Genomic DNA, 18,948 nt, shown 5'->3' with positions numbered 1-18,948 from the left:
TCATTCAAGGTTCATTCAGTTCAGACTAGAAGCTCGACTGTGATTGAATCACGAGACCCACTGTCACTGTATGATAAAAATGCAGATGTCAAAGAATATTTAAGAGCTGCTGAACGTCCTCAAGATCTAGAAATATGAACGCGGAAGATATTTCCAAACGCACGCACAAAACGTGAGGAGGCGGGATGGAGGCAAAGAACAGAGAGCGGCAACGGACACGGAACGCTTGCAACAGAACCGAAAGCGCCAGTGTCCTGCGCTCGCTCAGCGTCGACAACATAGACGACAATGAGACAATGGGAGACGAGTTGGACCGGGGTAAACATTGTGGTCTTGAACGACGGCTTTTTGCACCGCGGTACAGCTTGCTTCGTGAAGTTGGCAGGGGCAGTTATGGCGTTGTGTACGAAGCCATTGCCCGTAAATCAGGTGCGAGAGTGGCGGTGAAGAAGCTGCGTTGTGACGCGCCTGAGAATGTGGAGTTGGCGCTGGCGGAGTTTTGGGCTTTGACCAGCCTGGAGAAACGCCATGAGAATGTGGTGCAGCTGGAGGAGTGTGTGCTCCAGAGGAACGGGATGGCCCAGAAAATGAGCCATGGCAATAAGCGTTCAAAGCAGTATTTGAGGTTGGTGGAGACCTCGTTGAAAGGTAAGATGTTTGTTCTAGAAGGTCAGCGGTTGAAGAATGGTTTGTCACGAGCTAACAGTAGCTTTTGTTTGTGACAGTTCACTCATTTGGTAGAAATGACATTTTGGACATTCAAAATCTGAATCACGTCAAGTTTGAGTCATTTCTCATTGTAATCTGAAACAAAACCGGTTAGAATCCATTGTTTGGCAGAGAGTCAAATGGCGTTCGGCGATGACACCGGACGTTTATAATGCGCATGTCTTTGTTCTACATTAAGATTGTTTACATTTTATGTAAGAATGTGGCAAATGTCGGTCAGATTTGCCCTCCCCCACCCTCCTCTCGGTTATGAAACTCTTGAGTTTGGAAGTGGGGGAGGTGCTGGTGTTGGGGTCAAACCTTCTCCACACTGTCTATCCCGGGTTAGAACAATGAAGGAAGTTTGATTCCTTACATGACAACTGTATAAATGATCTTACAAATGAGAGAGAGAGACAGTGGTGATTTAGGTCAGATAATCGAGGCCAATTCGATCTCATTAATCTTAATGTGTTGGGCTGTCTTCTTTGTGTGACTGCTTTCACGTGCAGATCTGAATCATGATGTACGTTTTTGTACTGTATAATACTAGTGTTTCTTGAGGCATTTGCTTGAAAGCTGTTGGCCTAGTCTATATTTAGTGTACATGGGAGTGAAAGTAGGAAGAGATGTTTAACTTCTAAATGGGCTACATGCTATCTATGAATAAATAAGTGATTTTAAGTGCTTCAAAAGTGTAGTCTCTGACATTCGAAGTTTTCGGTCTTAAATATAGCAAAGTGATTCATAAAATGGTGATATCATTGTCAAGTGTTGCTGTAGTGAACAGTTTTTTGTTTAAATGATTGTATGTGTTTAAAAATGATGGCTTAGGCTAAAAGCTCCTGGTTATGTGAAAATAACTGAAAGTCCCACTTCTAACTCTTTAACCAGTCAAGCAAGGGGTTTTACTTCTTGCTTAAATAACAAGTGTTTTGTTACTGATGCAGTCAGTATTTTTTGTTTTACTCAAATACATTTTGATGTATTTTGAGTCACTGCAACTTCAGGTGCAGCACAGTGTATGGAATTTGTGAGACAATAAAACACTAAATTAAATCTTGAGTAAGATTCTCACAACAGGACAACACAATATTGAGACAATCCACCTTTATGCTAAAGTTATTTCTAAAATATTGTTTACTACTTAATATATATATTTGAAGTCTCTACTAACGACCTGATGAGTTGAAACGTGTGTTTCAGGGAGACATACAAAATGTGCAGAGTTAGGGGTACTCCAGGACCAGGGTTGGGAACCACTGCTTTAAGCCAGGCATACACTGATTTTCGTCCAAATTTGAGCTGATTTCTAAGTCCTGTTTAGAGCCTGGGGCACACCAAGCCGACTTCAAAGAACAAGCGGCGACGGGAACCGACGGTTTTGTCGCCTGCGTCTGGACAGCACAGACTAAAGCCAACTGCAAACTAGCACGTGCGTTCTGTGTGTAGGGAATTAACTGTCTATATCAGCAGGTATCAGTAGTCTATATTCGTCATTCAAAAGGTGAATCCGAAACAAGGATATACAAGAAGCGCACAGATATACGAAAAGTTAACAAAGCAGTGCTTCTTACCATTTTGAATAGCCTATCAGTTATGTTGATAACTTTCTTCATTTTAAGTGGCTCATGTTATGATGGAAATATTCCCATTTTGAAATGCTCGGGTAGAATAACATAACATTAGATCATCCTTCTGTCTGTGCCGTCTTGACATCAACGGTCTCCCGGCCTTAACATAAATTAAACCATGGCGGCATGAAATAGCTAGCCTATATGTGCTGGGCAATGGTTAACCTTGATTAATCACATCCAAAATAAAAGTTTGTGTTTACATAATATATATGTGTGTACTTTATTATGTCACATATATGTGTGCATTATTTTGTATATATAAATACACACATATGTGTGTGTATTAAGAAATATTTGCATGTATATGCTGTATACAAAATGAATATAATAAGATTTTTTTTCTTAAATATAAACAGACATATGTGTGTATTTATATATACAAAATAATTATACACAGTACACACACACACATATATTATGTAAACACAAACTTTTATTTTGGATGCGATTAATCGTTGCCCAGCACTAATATATTATCAAAAATTATTGCACAAAGCATTTTTTGTAACTATGCGAGTGGAACCGCTTCTCATGGCACAAGCGAATGGGTCCCACATGTTTATTTCACATGTATATTGTGAGCAGTCAAGTCGCAGCTCTTTGGCTTTACATTGCATGCGATTTACTCGTACATTGAGAGATTGTATATTAACAAAAACATTGCTGAAATCGCAGTGTATGCCCGGCTTTAGACTCTTTTGTGGTGGTGTTATGATAGCACCCTTACCTTTGAAAAAGAACTGTGAGATTCACAAATGTTTTATTTATATTTACAGCAGCATGTGCAGATTCAGGTAATGCTTGCGCTGACATAGGAAGTGATAAAAATAAAACCCATGAAAGCACAGGGCCACATTTATAATTACACTAAGGCACTTTAGCTTGTATCAGGAAATACAAGTCAGTCTTTGTTGTTCATATGGGAGCTAGTCCAGTCCTGTGAGAAGAAACCAAAATGGCTTCAAACTGGTTCCACTGCAATTCAGCCTCTGAAACTAGTGACAAAGCAATTCTTCCATTGCATTAACTCCTCCTTTTGTCTGGTGCTCTCATTCTCTCACCTTTTAATATGTTTACCTTAATGTTATGTGCAAGGTTTTCCCATAGTTTTTGTTCCTGTGTTGTTGTTTTTTTTCTTTTCCTAAAGCAGAAGGTTGGTGTGTTACATAGTGAAGGGCCAAACCCTTCTTTAAAAGCTTTTACCTCAAACTCCCTTTGAGACCAATCGGTTCACTTGACGGCCATATTCATAACACCTGGGCAGCTATTTCCAGGCATGCATGTACAGCTCACACAACTAATAATTTGTCAAAGTTACATTTCAATTACACATTTCAAATCAGCAATTTGACAACAATGGTGTCATAAATTATGCTAATGTACATTCTAGAGTAAACAAAGAAAAAGAAGAATGGCTCTTTCAACTGCACAGCAAGACATAAAAGAGGATTGGTGCTTTAAACTTTAAGGCGAAACTACAGCTGTTATATTGAGCATTACAATTTCTCCCATTCATTAATGAGTGGACCTCTGCCTTATACAGTCTCTGGTTTATGTTACAGACACAATTTAATGCCTGCAGAGGCATGTGCTTATTAGGGAAAGGAACATTCTTAATTGTTAACATTGTTTACTGATTTGAACACACTCAATTATATTAATCTCTAGGTATGTTTTTTGTGTACTTTCAGGTGAGCGTGTATTGTCATGTCCTGATGAGCCCTGCTACCTCTGGTTTGTAATGGAGTTCTGCGAGGGAGGCGACCTGAATCAGTTCATCCTGTCTCGTCAGCCCGATCCCTGCACCAATGCCAGCTTCATGATGCAGCTGAGCAGCGCTGTGGCATTCCTGCATCAAAACAACATTGTTCACAGAGACCTTAAACCAGATAATATCCTCATTTCACAGCGTTCTGGCACACCTGTGTTGAAAGTGGCTGATTTTGGACTGAGCAAAGTTTGTGCTGGTTTTGGTGCCGGAGTACGGGACCCAGAGGAGGGACGAGACAAAAACAAGAATAGTATTAACATCAACAAGTTCTGGCTTTCATCGGCATGCGGCTCGGACTTTTACATGGCACCGGAGGTGTGGGAAGGACATTACACAGCCAAAGCAGACATTTTTGCTTTGGGCATTATCATCTGGGCCATGATCGAGAGAATCACATTCATTGACGCTGAATCAAAGAGGGAACTGCTCGGGACGTATGTGCGGCAGGGTTCTGACATTGTCCCAGTTGGAGAGGCGCTTCTGGAGAACCCAAAGATGGTGTTGAGTATTCCCCAGCGCAGACGCTCACACATGTCCGAGGCTCTCCGGAAACTTTTGCAGGACATGCTGGCCGTTAATCCTCAGGACCGACCAGACGCATTAGAGCTACACAGCAGAATGGGAAAGGTCACATGTGCAGCGTAAAATCTGAACTTTGACCTGAATGCACACACAGGTATGTCTTTGCCAATGAAGTTTCCAAAAATGTACACATATGGTTGTTTTTGGCTTTTATGTTTTTGTGTGAAGATTCTTGTGTTTCCAGATGCAGTAATAGCAGCTAATAACAATACTATTACTATATTATCTCTCTTAAAGACAAACACATTTACACACAGGAGTGAGCGATATATACCAATAGAAATGTGACAGCCAGGAGAAAATTTGCACCTTTGTTCTATTGCATTTACTTGTCCTAGTTCTTATTTTATTACTGACTGTTTACTTTTAACTTCGGCCTACATTAGTTAGGCTGATTTTTTTGTGATGGTGAAATTGATATCAAGAATTGTGAAATTTCAATGGCCTCCAAAAAGTTTCCGCCATAACCTTATTTCCAGCAAAAATTGTTTTTGCCTGTTTTAACATTTAGATCATCATCTAGCACCAGGTTAAAATGATAACAATAGATTTTGCCAATTTTTATTTACCCCTTAAAAGCTCTATTTCTTGAGGAGCACTTTGCCATTAAAGAGTGCATTTTGGAGTGATCTGATGTGTGTGTGTGTGTGTGTGTGTGTGTGTGTGTGTGTATGTATGCACATGTACAGTATCTCACAAAAGTGAGTACACCCCTCACATTTCAGCAAACATTTTAATATATCTTCTCAAGGGACAATACTATAGAAATTAAACTTGGATATATTTTAGAGTAGTCATTGTGCTGCTTGTATAGTAGTATATATTTACTGTCCTCTGAAAATAACTCAACATACAGCCATTATTGTCAAAATAGCTGGCTACAAAAGTGAGTACACCCTAAGTGAACATGTCAAAACTGTCCAAAGTGTCAATATTTTGTGTGAGCACCATTGTTATCTAGCACTGCCTTAATCCTCCTGGGCATGGAATTCACCAGAGCTGCACAGGTTGTTGCTGGTCCTCGTGCTGGTCTTCCACTCCTCCAAAATGACATCACGGAGCTTCTGGATGTTAGACACATGGCGCTTCTCCACCTTCCGCTTGAGGATCACCACGGGTGCTCAATAGGGTTCAGGTCTGGAGACATACTTGGCCACTCCATCACCTTAACCTTCAGCTTCCTCAGCAAGGCAGTTGTCATCTTGGCCGGTCGTTATCATGCCGTTCGGCCCGCTGATCTATGTCATTATATAGATCAGTGGTTCGGCCCAGTTTCTGAAGGGAGGGCATCATGTTCTGCTTTAGAATGTCAAAGTACATGTTGGAATCCATGTTTCCCTCAATGAAGCGCAGCTCCCCAGTACCAGGAGCACTCATGCAGCCCTAGACCATGATGCTACCACCACCATGCTCGACTGTAGGCAAGACACAATTTTCTTGGTACTCCTTACCAGTGTGTCGCCACACATGCTGACACCATCTGAGCCAAACAGTTTATCTTAGTCTCTTCAGGCCACAGGACATGGTTCCAGTAATTCATGCTCTTGGACAGGTTGTTTTCAGCAAACTGTTTGTGGGCTTTCTTGTGAGCCAGCTTCAGAAGAGGCTTCCTTCTGGGACGACGGCCATGCAAACCGACTTGTTGCAGTGTGTAGCGTATGGTCCGAGCACTGACAAGCTGACCTTCCGCTTCTGCAACCTCTAAAGCAATGCTGGCAGCACTCCTGCGTCTTTTTTTTTAAGCCAGCTTCTGCACCTGACGTACAGCACGAGGTATCGACTTCTTTGATTGACCCATGCGAGGCCTGTTCTGAGTGGAACCCGTCTTGTAAAACCTCTGTATGACGCTGGCCACTGTACTGTAACTCAGTTTCAGGGTGTTACCAATCTTCTTATAGCCTAGGTCAACTTTGTGGAGAGCAACAATTCTAATTCTCAAATCCTTAGAGAGTTCTTTGCCATGAGGTGCGATGTTGATCATCCAGTGGTCAGCATGAGAGAACTGTACTCAAAGCACAAATTTGAACTGCTCTAATACAAGAAACACAAATTTGTATGGTCCTGTCAAGCAGACAAAAACATGAAAATGATGAATAGGACATGTGGCTTTGCATGGTTAAATGACGTACAGCTATTATCACTTTGTACTCGCTTTTGTTGCCAGCTATTTTGACAATAGCCTCGTTTCCACTGTCGGGCTAGGGCTAACAGCGAGCCGAGCCGGGCCAGTGGCCTCGGGCCTCAAGCACCGGGCTTGCGTTTCCACTGCCGGGCCATTAGCCCTGCAGCGCTGCCCTAAACCCCGCCCTTAACCAGGGCTGTACGCTTAGCTTTTTCACTAGGAGCACAAGTGCTCCTAGTGAAAAAATTTAGGAGCACAGAAAAAAATTTAGGAGCACTACTAAATTTCATAAATAACACAATTTTATTATTTTACACTCAAATCACGTACACAGTAACACATGTGCACTAATACATATAAACACAGGGCCATCATAAGGCCTACTGTAACCCTCAATTAAACACAGAGAACACCCCTGTCCCACATCTTTTTGTAGTCAAGTCGCCTGGCACGCTTGGCTGAGTTCATCCAGCGGTCCACTGCAGGACTTGGATCATAGTCCTCAAGACTGGGCCCCTCCAGGGTGATCCTCATGAGGTCTTCGGTGGTGGAGACTGCAAGGCTGCTTCTTTTGGAGCTCTTTATGCGGTTCTGTGCAGAGAAGCCCCTTTCGCACTGGGCAGCCGAAATGGGCAACACTAGCATCAGCTGCACCAACTCCAGTATGTTCTAGGGGGATTAAGATAGGCCTTACTTATCTCATCTTTAACCACCAATAATAGGAGAAGGGCACTGCAGCATGCAAATACTCAGCAGTGTTTGCTTACCTTGTAATCCTCCCTGTATGGCTCCTTGGTCAGCATGGTCTCCCACAGGCCACTGTAGGACTTGTCCTTGAAAGTTTGACTGACCAAGATCTTCAGTCCCTGCCACTCATCCTCAACAGCTGCCAGGTCACACCCTGATCTGTAGAGATTTAACAGAGGAAGTTAGCAAATACCCAGGCATCATTGTTCACATCACATCACAGCAGTGCAAAATACATTCTTACCTCTCAAGAGGCTCTCTGAAATGCCTCACCAGGTCTGCCACATCACCATCACCGAAGGTCAGAAGGCTGCCCTGATCATCTGGCCATGTGTCATGATTGAAGACTCTGAAGGCCTGCACCGGGGTCTTGACTTCAGCGTCATCATTCAGGAGCCCACCAAACCTGGCTTTTAGCTCAGTCACACCAATAGTGATAGCTGCCTCCATGTGTTTCTTCAGCTGTGGATGGGTGAGGTCTGTGAGACCTGTCAGATTCCCCTTCAGTGGTATTCCCTTTGAGAGAGAGAGAGAGAGAGAGAGAGAGAGAGAGAGAGAGAGAGAGAGACAATCACACAAAATTGTTTTAAAGACTGCATTTCTCCAAATCTTTACATTGAATAGACCTACACTAATTCTCATATAGTGACAGATTCTCACACTTCTGCTCTAAACATTTGTTTCCATTAGATCCTAACAAACTCATCCTAACACACCTGGAATCTGCACTCATCATCTCCACGCTGAGCAAGCATGGTCTGGATCTTCTCCAGCATGCCTCCTGACTTTGCCCTAGACTTAAGTCCTTCTAGTCTTGTCACTGTCTTCCTCAGCTCTGACGTAGCTTGGGGGAGGATCAGGTCATTTCTCTGCAGGGTGAGGCTAAGTGAAGACAGCTCCTCGAACATGTCAGAGAGAAAATGGCAGAATACACAAAAAGGTGCACTCTCCATTTCTCTCTTTACCTGTGTAGCAGTAGATGATCTACATGATCTGATCAATACAAAATAAGTGTTGTATTCCTAGCCACCTCATCATCTGCCAACCATTCAAGTCTGAAATGTCATTTAACTTAAAACCTATTTTGTTTAACTTAATGTTGTAAAACTGACCTTCTTTGCCCGTCCTTGAACCTCCACTGTACCTGCAACAGCCAGGTGCTCCATGTGCTGCAGGACAGTGGAGTACTGGCCATTGTCTGTGGCAAGGTTCTTGTCTGCTCCATGTCGCAGGAACACTTTGAGGGCCCTGTGGACATGGGGGATCCAGCGTGTCCCTTTGACAGTAGACGGTGTGCAGACATCCACACCCAGCTCTTTCCCTAGTTGATGGAGCTCTCTCTTGGACTTTCCACTGAAGTGGTAGGTCTTCCACACAAGATGCAGAAGATCGTAGACCTGGGACACCATTGGTTCTTTCTTCTGGAGGGTTAGGATCGCCAGCTCTAGTCTGTGAAAGCCAAAATATAGTTTAAAAAAAATAACTATCCACCTTCCTCTTCTTTTTTTCCCTACTCTGTTACAGTGGTGTGTCTGTGTGCCTATTTGTGTGTGACTGACAAATAATTTAGGTTGTGTGTGCACACACGCATGTGACAAATGTGCATGTATGTCTGCTACCACATAACCATTTTTTCCAGTTACAAACCTGTGTGGCATGCAGTGGATAGGGATAATATACTCCCCTGCCTCTCTTTGCAGGAGAGCAATCACTCCTCCACGGTGGCCCATATTCACTGAGGCACCATCTGCCCCAAAGCTGATCATCTTCTTCATCCATGACCCTCCATTGTCGTCTGGGCAAACTGCATTGAATGCAGCCTTGGTTGCATCCAGAACACCTTGAAGGATAGCATAAAAACAATAAGAACTTTTGTGGCCTTAAAACAAACAAGATAGTGACTCAATTATGCATTTATGAAACTATACAAAAATAAAGGTTACTCTTGCTGCTAGACCGTGACCACCTACCATTGGCATGGGAGTGTTCAAGGGTCTGTTGTCCAACAAGGAGAGTGACTGGCTTCCCACCCTCTACCAGACGCACATAGACAATCTCACACTCTGTGTTTGATATGTCAGTGTCACCATCAATGAGAACTGCAAGGTGCTTTGCTGTTCTCAGCTTAGCAGCTAGGTTCTCTTTCAAGAGATCGGCAACTTGTCCAATCATTTCTGCACACCTGTATGAATGAGAACACTGTTGTAAAACACTTATGGTTTGTAATTTTAAGTTTTATTGGATACAAACAGTGTTGCAGAACAACTGCTTATCTCCCTGCAACTGAGGCCAAGAAATAAATACATAGCCTGGCATATGTAGTATGTAGTATACACATACTAAGCTACATACTGTTACATAACATGACTGACATCACATGCAGTTACATTACTTATCATAATGGTACTATACACATGCCAGAATGACAACATTGCTTTGTTTTAGTAAAAAGCTATGATTTTAAATATTATTATTATTACTACTATATTAATATTATTGGAAAATATTACCTGACATGGTTGTCATAGGTTGGGTTGATATCAACGCCGTTCTTCTTGTGCAGCGTCATAAGTGGCCCAAACTTGACAAACGGCTCTTCCTCCTTGGCGATGAAGTAGGCGATGTTCATTTTGATTTTAAGCTGCCTCCTCATCTCCACCTCGGACAACATCACCTGCCTGTCCAGAGCTGCGGTCACTGTCAAGGCTGGTTTGTTTTGTCTCAGCATGTAACTGTCTCTGCAGGCGATGTGCCGCTTGGAGTAGTTATGTTTGGTTACACTATCTTTTTTAAAATGGGGGTTTCCAGAAACAAATGCCGAATTTCCTGCCTGCTTTTGGCCTTTACAGTATTTACAAAACATGAGGTTGTCCTCAAATTCCAACCAGGAGAAGAGCTTGATCCAGTCGGCTTTAAATTTGTAAACCTTGCTAGCACTACCGGTGCTAGCTAGGCTAACTGTTGGCATCTCCTCCGGCTCGACGGAGTCAACATCGTCAGTCCCAGATTCCACTTCTCCCACATTTCTCTCACCGATGTCCGCTCTGTCAGCGGTTTCGCTTTGCTTTTTTAGGAAATACGAGTCAATTCTCTTCATTGTACACGGTCAGTTAATTTTCCTTCAACGTTCGAGTTGAGCGGGCTACGACTGTCACACCGATATCGCTCCGCTCAACTCCACCGCATCGTCGGACTCCGCAGTGGCGTGGAGAAACTAGTCCTCCTCTCGTACACACACACACACACACACACACACACACACACACACACACACACACACACACACACACACACACACACACACACACACACACAGAGAGAGATCAATCTGTCCTAATTTTAACTTCCGCGGGCGGTGAATCGCCCGTGCTGGCCGGGCGGCGCGGATGTTTTCATTCATAAACTCGCCGCAGGGCGACGTCACCGCATCTCATCACATGAGTTCTGTGTTTTGCAGGTGTGAAAAAGAAGTTGTAGGACAGTGCTTGTCCATTTTTTATACAGAGATGCGCGAGAATTGTGGGCTACTCTACTTTGATACACATAGTATGGATTTAGTTTAGGAGCAAAATGCGAATGAAAGGGTTGAAATCCGTAGTCGCACCGGTGCTCCCTTTTTATTTTTTCTACTCGCACAAACTATTTTTAGGCGCATATGCGAGTGAAATGCTCGCACTGTACAGCCCTGCCCTTAACACGCCTTCCTGGATCAAACGTCATACAACCCCACCCATTTTAGCGGGAATTATGATGTTCATTCAGGCAGGAAGTTAGAAAACTTCGATTTTAAGAAGATAGCATGTATTAACTCACCGTCCGCGGCTGCCATAGTGTCCCGACTTGTCTCTCCACTAACAGAGGGACGGTGACCCAGCACACCGTGTCCATCAAGTCGAACCATGGAAAGTTCCTTCTCTGGGCACCGCTTTGTTCATTGTGCGTTTTAATCGCCTTGTACTGCGCCCACAACTTTTTTATTTTTTCCCGAACTTGAAGCGTTGTTCGCTGAATGCTTAGCTTAGCAAGTTCAGCATTTTATAACGTCCTCGTTTCTGCACACGCCGTCAATTTGACGTTGTACCCTTTCTTCTGCCCAAATGCTCAGAAGAGCTTTGGTATCTTCGACAGACCAGTACAGGCCCTGGCCCGACAGTGGAAACGCGGCTAGTAATGGCTAGTTATTTTTTTAGAGGAAAGTAAATATATACTGCTATACAAGCAGCACATTGACTACTCTGAAATATTTCCAAGTTTAATAGTATTGTCCCTTGAGAAGATATACTAAAATGTTTGCTGAAATGTGAGGGGTGTACTCACTTTGAGTACAAAGATACTAAGATACTGCAACAGTTTTTAGGGCGTTTTAAAGTTGTTTTTAACAAATTAGTCTGAGTTTAAAACATTTGGCATGGCATTTATTAGTGATATCAGCCAGAATTTTAATATTGATGCATCCTTAACATCATGATCTCTTTTTCCACACGGCTGTCCCAGGGGTGTGATTATTTTGATGAGTTACCATGAGTGGGGTGGAAAAAAATATGACATGATATTCTAGGTTTTGAATCCAAGTTAAACCATGCACTGCACACTTCTGCAATATCATAATACGTTACAATAAGTTAAGTTGGTTGGATTATCGATTTTGGATAACATCTTCATTGTCTTTCCACAGCAATGCGGGATATATTGCCAGTTGTTTCTGTTCTTTTTACTTATTATTAGTGTTATGTGTTTTGACTGGACTCTATCATGATGTGATTCTTTCACAGATGTTCAGAGAGCTCCTGTTGGCGTGCTATAAGAGCCTCTTTTGTTTTTAAAAGTGCATGCTGGGATAGCTGTTATACAACCACACCCATTCACCACCACCCCTCCTCTAACACTCCCCATCCCTTATTCTCTCTCTCTTTTCCATACCCTTTGCCCCGGGGGACAGTGCTCATCAGGCAGACCAGGAGACTGGGAGTTGTTCCTAGTTCAAAGATGGAAAGATTTTTGTTTTGACATGCCACACACAACTGACAGTTCCTTGCAGAGACCAGAATTTAGACTAAAGGTAGTGCTGCATTAGGGATGCACAATATGTACTATTTGATTTAAATATCGACCTTTTAGTGCTTAGTAACTATAGCATTAATATAATTAACAGTGTATTGATATTGACCACACTTTTAATATCTGCACACATCATTAAATATAAATTGTAAATCTGCTAAATGTTTTGTTTTTAAGTTGGATTGGTTCAACATAGCATTTAAAATGATGTATTTTAGGTTTGAATATCAGTCACTTAAATATTATTTGTGTGTTAATGAATGTGAAAGGCAGGTTATGAGTTCTCCAGCCATTATGAGGACATTACAGCTGTCTGCTTCTCCCTCCGGTCGTCTTTTGTTGACCATCCCCCTCTCCTTCTCCTACCGTTGCAACATTCAAAGCGGAATAGAATACTGCATGCATGGAGCCTCTTGGCTAATTTGCTCTCAGACAGTGGTGTGTATGCGTGAGAGCGTGTGGTTTGTAGTTCGAGTGACTGCAGCAGGGCTTTAATAGCTATTCCTGACTCAGCACATAGTTTGAGCTGCAGGATATGAGGAGGAGGGGTGAGGTCTTTATACTGTATGTAGCTGCCTGAGATCAAGCTGCACTCGTGCTGATTAATGACAGATAGCCTGCAAAGACTTTTATTATTTGTGTTGTGTTTGAATGCTTGTAAATCTGGTTACTCAACAAGCAATCTTGAGATTCGGACCCATTTAAGGCATTATGCAACGCCATCATGACATCACCACTCCTGTGTTTTTTTTTCAGCCTGTCACTCAAAAGATAGAAAATGCATGGCCCCTCTTTTTCTTTTTCTTTTTTTTGTGAAAAGTGTGGTTTTGTCTGGGTTCTTATGCCAGTGGAAAACCTGGAAATATCAGGAAATCATGATATATATTTTTTTAATTCTTTTTTGGGGTGAATTTTTATTTTATTTATTTATATTTATTTTAAAAGACATTTAATTGGATGGGAATTGCTGTTTTTGAAATCCTTACCTAGAGTAGCAGGGCTGCCCTCGGGGCTTGACTAGTGGTCGTTCATTTAAGTGATTAGTCGACTAATCGCACGTTTACATTAAAAAGCCATAAATCATAACAATGAGCCTTTAAGTGCCTATAGCTATATCATTTCTGTTTTTTCGGCTGCAGAGATTAAGTCGACGATGCTGACTCGTCATCTCCACAGTAGTGGACACGCATATATGCACGTTTCATACGGATTACATAATCTGAGAATATTTGTTTTCCACTTGAATTGGTTCATTTAAAAGTAGACATTTCAAGCTTTCTATAGATATATTGTGAGGCAAGTATACACTGAGTTTCTGTTCATTTTTGTGACTCGCTCAAGTTCACAGAGACCGAGACGGCAGAAAGCGCATCCTGATTGTTTTCATTATTTTACAAAAGCACAATGTTTTGTTGTTATTATGAGTTTACAGAAATAAAGGTAGACTCTTTACAGTTTGCATTACTCTTATCTGTATGACCAAAAATTACAGAGTATTTTAAATTAAAAACAAGTGATGACGCCATCGCCTATATGTTATGCAGTAAACGCGCTCTCCACACAAACACATACAGTATATGCGCCTAATAATAGCGCACATTGATAGGTTAACATTAGTGCGAGCGGATTTGTAAAGTTACTAATACTAGGTCGATGAATGGTAGGCATTTTGGATTTCCTGCCATTAACAATCTTTCCATCACGGACTGTGTGATTTTGCCACTTCCTGTGGAGGTTTTTTTTCTTTCTGCGACTAACCGTCTAATAAAATTTTGGACGACCAATAGCCTCTACAAGTTGACTATTAGGGGGCAGCCCTATGCAGTAGTAATCATGAATGACTGAAAAATCATGAAAATGAATTGGTCAAAAAAATTTTCTTCATCTGTTTTATATATTATTTTTTTGTGCTGTTTTTGCTTTCATGTTCTTAGTAAAAGTCCTTATAATCAAATGTGTGACTATTTTAAATACCAATTCTAATGACTTGTTTTTGTTTGTTTTTTCTTTTCATTCTTTTTAGGTTTTCCCTTTCCACATCAGCCCAGAAGGGACCACATTGCTTGGACAACTGTGAATCTTCCATTGCGGATTTAATGTGAAGAGTACGAAGTGCTCAACTTGAACATCAATACAAATCTATTTTCAACTGACCTTTCACTTTTTTTGTTTACAGTAGTGATTTAAACGAATCATTCAGCAAGCCCAGAAGTGTTCAGCCTAACTCAATCATCAGTTACGTCACTAAAAGTGAAGTAAAGCTAAAAACAATGTTGTGATACAGTGAGTACAATCAAGCTAAAACAAGCAAGCTATTTATTAGTCTTACTGAAGGACTAGGACTCTAAAATTGTTCATGGAGCTTCCCTAGTTGCTCATATTCTCAAAACAATCTTTTGCCATAAATAACAGTCAACAGAAGTATTTGTTATTTTATCAAGTTTTATGAGCAGTAAACATTAAAGTTTTTTTTTTTCAAGTCTTCAGTTTTAGTGCACAAACAATTCACAGATGTTAGGTTTCAGTGATATGTTTTTTATTTTATTTAAAAATAAAAATTGCAATACTAGATACATGACAACATTTTGAGCTCATCACGTCACCAAACAAGCTTCATAGTCTTACACTTGTCCAACCAGTTGGTCTTAATTGAGTTAAAAACTAAACTCCACTGGACTTGATAATATTTATCTTTGCCATGTCGCATCGCAATAGCTAAAATTATAATTAAAGACTAACTTTCAAAACTTGATTTTAAATTGCTATTAAAATGCTCATCTTAAGCCTAAGCCCAGTATTGAGATTTTTTTCCCCCTCCTTGAATGCAGATTTATTCTGGTGCCTTGAAGTCTAGTGATATTGAGATTTTCTTTTAGGTTGTTGTTTTGTTTTACAGCTTTATCTTTTAAACATGCAGTACATTCTCCAAGATTTTAATATTTAAACACTTTACATATTAGGCGTGTGTAGTTTATCCATTTAGGTGCCAGTTTTACATTGTGTGAGATTTTTTATTTTTTTTTGCCCAAAAAGATTGATTGATTCTGGTGTCCATTTATAATGCCACTCTCAACTTTGTAAAACCATGTGAACATCCCTACTACACAGACACACACATACACTTATACAGTTTCACAGATTAGTTGTTTTTGGACTTGGAAGAGAAGGTTATGGATTGATTATGAATATTTCCTTTTTGTTAGCTGATTACTTGGAATTGTTCTCAAAAACAGGATGGGAGCTTCAAAATGGTACCATTGGATTATTGCATCCTAAATGCTTCATAGAGAACAAGTTGGTGTGTCTGTGTGTGTTTGACTGTTTCCAAGTGTGATTTTGCTTGACAGTTTGTGTGTGCTATAATTCTACCTCAACACTCTTGTGTTTTAGTAACTACTTCACTAAATGAACTAGCAGTGCTTTCTGTTTTTTGGAGAGAATAGTAGTTAATGTTTTCAGATGGTTTATTTATTTATATTTTTCGGAATAATAAATCTATAATGTCAAACTTTTAGTTACTTTATTCCCTTTTTTTTTTACTGCTTATTGCTGTCTGCTGTAGAAGAAACTTGAGGCTTGTGAGATCAAGATTTTATTGAATTTTTGTGGGATTGAATCACCCTCAGGTTTAAGGTGTTGTTATATTCTGGGCCGTTATGGTTCTTCACTTGGGAACAAAAATGGTTCTGCTATTTTTTATATGTTCACATTTCAATCAGGAAATGCTTTTTGTTTTTAATGGGAGCATTTATTTTATTTTATTTTTTATCCACATTTATTTTCCCGAACGGCATTTTAAATGATTGGATGTTTAATGAGGGTCAGCTAATCCTGGTTAGAGTTGGTCAATGTTTTTACATTTTCTTTATTGTTCACTCAGTTACTCCTCTTTTCAGTTTGGATGTTTCAGAGGGCAGAAACATAATTTTGTCATAGCAGTCAGACGAACCACAGTATTAGACTGCACTTGCGCTGAGGAGAGTGAACCAAGCATAATAGAAGCTCACTTCCTGTTGTATCCTCTCTTTTGCTCATTATGTTTTTCTTTGTATTCCTTGTGGTCCAATTTTGACTGTACAACGCACTCGTCTATGCAACCTTTCCTTCTCTGACACTATGTGATGCTGCTCTGCTTAACTAGCCTCTTCAGACCTTAAAAGTTTTTGTTACTCTTTTGTGCTCATTTAATGACCTTTTTGTGGAGCACTTTGTGCTTTTTGTGTGAAAGTCTGACTTTTTTTTTTTTTTGGACTTTCCTTTGTGTAAAGCACACTAGAGCTGTGTTGAAAGTTTCACTCTTTTGGGTGGCATCTCTTATTGTTTTGATGTTTTGGATCAATAAACCATGTAAAATCATAACTTGCGTGTGTTTTTAATGTTTGTTACTCTTTAAGATGACAATTTACAGAATACTATAGAGTTTTTATAACTTATTACATTTGAAGTTGTTTTAAAGGTGCAGTGTTGCAATTGCAAAAATAGCGCTATCCTGTCTACCATTGTTAGGACAAACCGGTATAAATTACACTGAATAGATAAAAGGTTATTTGTTGTCGAAACATAATACTAGATGTTGTACAATATACCGTGATGAGCCAAAACATGACCAGTCACAGGTGAAGCCAATATCGTTGATCATCTCCTAACAAGACCACATTTGACATACAGTATTATGGTCTGGGTAGATTAATTGAGCAAACAAACAAGGTGGCAAGGTGACTAGGTCAGAGTATTTCTGAAAGTCTTGTGGGTCAGCAGTGGTGAGAATTTACTAATAGTGGTCCAAGGAAGGACAAACCACAAACCGGTGACAGGGTGTTGGGCACCCAAGGGGGCAGCGCAGGCTATCCTGTCTGGTCCGAGCCAACAGAAGTTCTATTGTGGCTTAAGTCACACACAAATTTTAATGATGTTATGGGAGGAATGTGTCGCAACACACAGTGCATCTACTCTGTGTAAAGTGCCTACAATGGACACTTGGGCATCAGAACTGGACCTTGGAGCAGTGGAAGAAGGTCGCCTGGTTCGATGAGTCCCTTTTTCTTTCACATCACGTGTACGTGTGCACCTGGGGAAGTGATGGCACTGTGGGACGACAAGCCTGTGGAGGTGATGCTCTGGGCAATGTTCTGGGTCCAGCCATTCATGCTGATGTAAATTTGACACATGCTTCCTAAACATTATTGCAGACCAAGTACACCTGGTGGATGTGACCTCTCTCAGCAGGATAAAGCACCCTTCCACACTGCACCCACTGTTCAGGAATGGTTTGAGGAACATGATGAAGAGTTCAAGGTGTTGCTCTTGCCTCAAAATTCCCCAGATCTCAATCCAATTGAGCATCTGTGGGATCAAAATGTTAGATTCACAGAGGCTCCATCTCGCAACCTACAGGACATGAAGGATCTGCTGCTAACGTCTTGGTGCCAGAAACCACAGAACACCTTCAGGGGTCTTGTAGAATCCATGCCTCGGCGGGTAGGCTCTGTTTTGGCTGCATGCGGAGGACCAACAGTATTATGTGCTTGTTTAAGCCCTGACAGACAAAACAAATCCTAATGTAATCCTTTAGTCCAGAGTCATGGTGATGTGACCGGACTTCAGTTTGATTTCCACGGTCCGGCTACTAAATACTTGTCTGATTTTTGTCGCCTGATACCACAAACAGCCACATTATACTAATCAGTTCAGACAAGATAAATCCCCTCTTAAAACAAAGCGATCACCTTCCATAGACTGCTGTTATCCATTGTATTTATTTGGCAGTCATGCGTGAGAGCCAGAGGACACTTTGTTCCCATACTAACACCCAAACACCTGCCTGCTAGACTGATAATATCTGTTCTGACAATTTTGGGCCTAACCTACTGTCAATTCTCACAATAAAAACTATTACAATGGTCATGAAAAAAATGCAAAGTATATTGGCTCCACCAAAGGAGGAAAACTGCATATTTAAGCTTGGAATAATGACAGAAAGAAAGAGTCTTGAAGAGCGCAAGCCAAGGAGACAGTGGGGATGGGAATGTGCAGTCTATGGTCATGGTATGCACTGGGGGGAGGGTCTTCTGTTTGTGTGTTAATATGACGGGGGAGTCTATGTACTCACTGACCCCGATGATGCAGGGAAAACAGCTTTATAAGGTCATTACATAACCATAAATGTGTGTCTTTGTGACACTTCGTTGCTTGCTTATCAACTAAACACCCTTTTAAATGTTTTATTACATGTATATATGTAATAAATATCACTTCCAGCCTATTTCCTTATTTATATTGAATGTCTATTTGAATGTCATATTACATAGAAGCGCTGTATGGCA

At 41.0% G+C, this 18,948-nt stretch overlaps 2 protein-coding genes across 2 annotated transcripts; one reads left to right on the top strand and one right to left on the bottom strand.

Annotated features, from left to right (window-relative positions):
- stk35l (serine/threonine kinase 35, like) lies at positions 1-16,984 on the top strand. The gene is made up of 3 exons (XM_082137284.1): positions 1-648; positions 4,037-4,792; positions 14,649-16,984. The coding sequence occupies exons 1-2, from the start codon at positions 186-188 to the stop codon at positions 4,759-4,761; spliced, it is 1,188 nt and encodes a 395-aa protein (XP_081993410.1). The 5' UTR covers positions 1-185; the 3' UTR covers positions 4,762-4,792; positions 14,649-16,984.
- LOC309474681 (zinc finger protein 862-like) lies at positions 7,054-11,250 on the bottom strand. Its single transcript, XM_082137247.1, has 8 exons — positions 10,826-11,250; positions 10,078-10,787; positions 9,538-9,749; positions 9,215-9,407; positions 8,680-9,016; positions 7,812-8,083; positions 7,588-7,726; positions 7,054-7,489 (listed from the first exon to the last, which is right to left on the bottom strand). The coding sequence occupies exons 2-8, from the start codon at positions 10,662-10,664 to the stop codon at positions 7,217-7,219; spliced, it is 2,013 nt and encodes a 670-aa protein (XP_081993373.1). The 5' UTR covers positions 10,665-10,787; positions 10,826-11,250; the 3' UTR covers positions 7,054-7,216.
- Positions 16,985-18,948: the final 1,964 nt, after the last annotated feature.

This window comes from Leuciscus leuciscus, assembly GCF_965113295.1.
Source record: "Leuciscus leuciscus genome assembly, chromosome: 14".
Classification (NCBI taxonomy): domain Eukaryota; kingdom Metazoa; phylum Chordata; class Actinopteri; order Cypriniformes; family Leuciscidae; genus Leuciscus; species Leuciscus leuciscus.
This window is presented reverse-complemented; position numbering and strand designations above follow the sequence as displayed.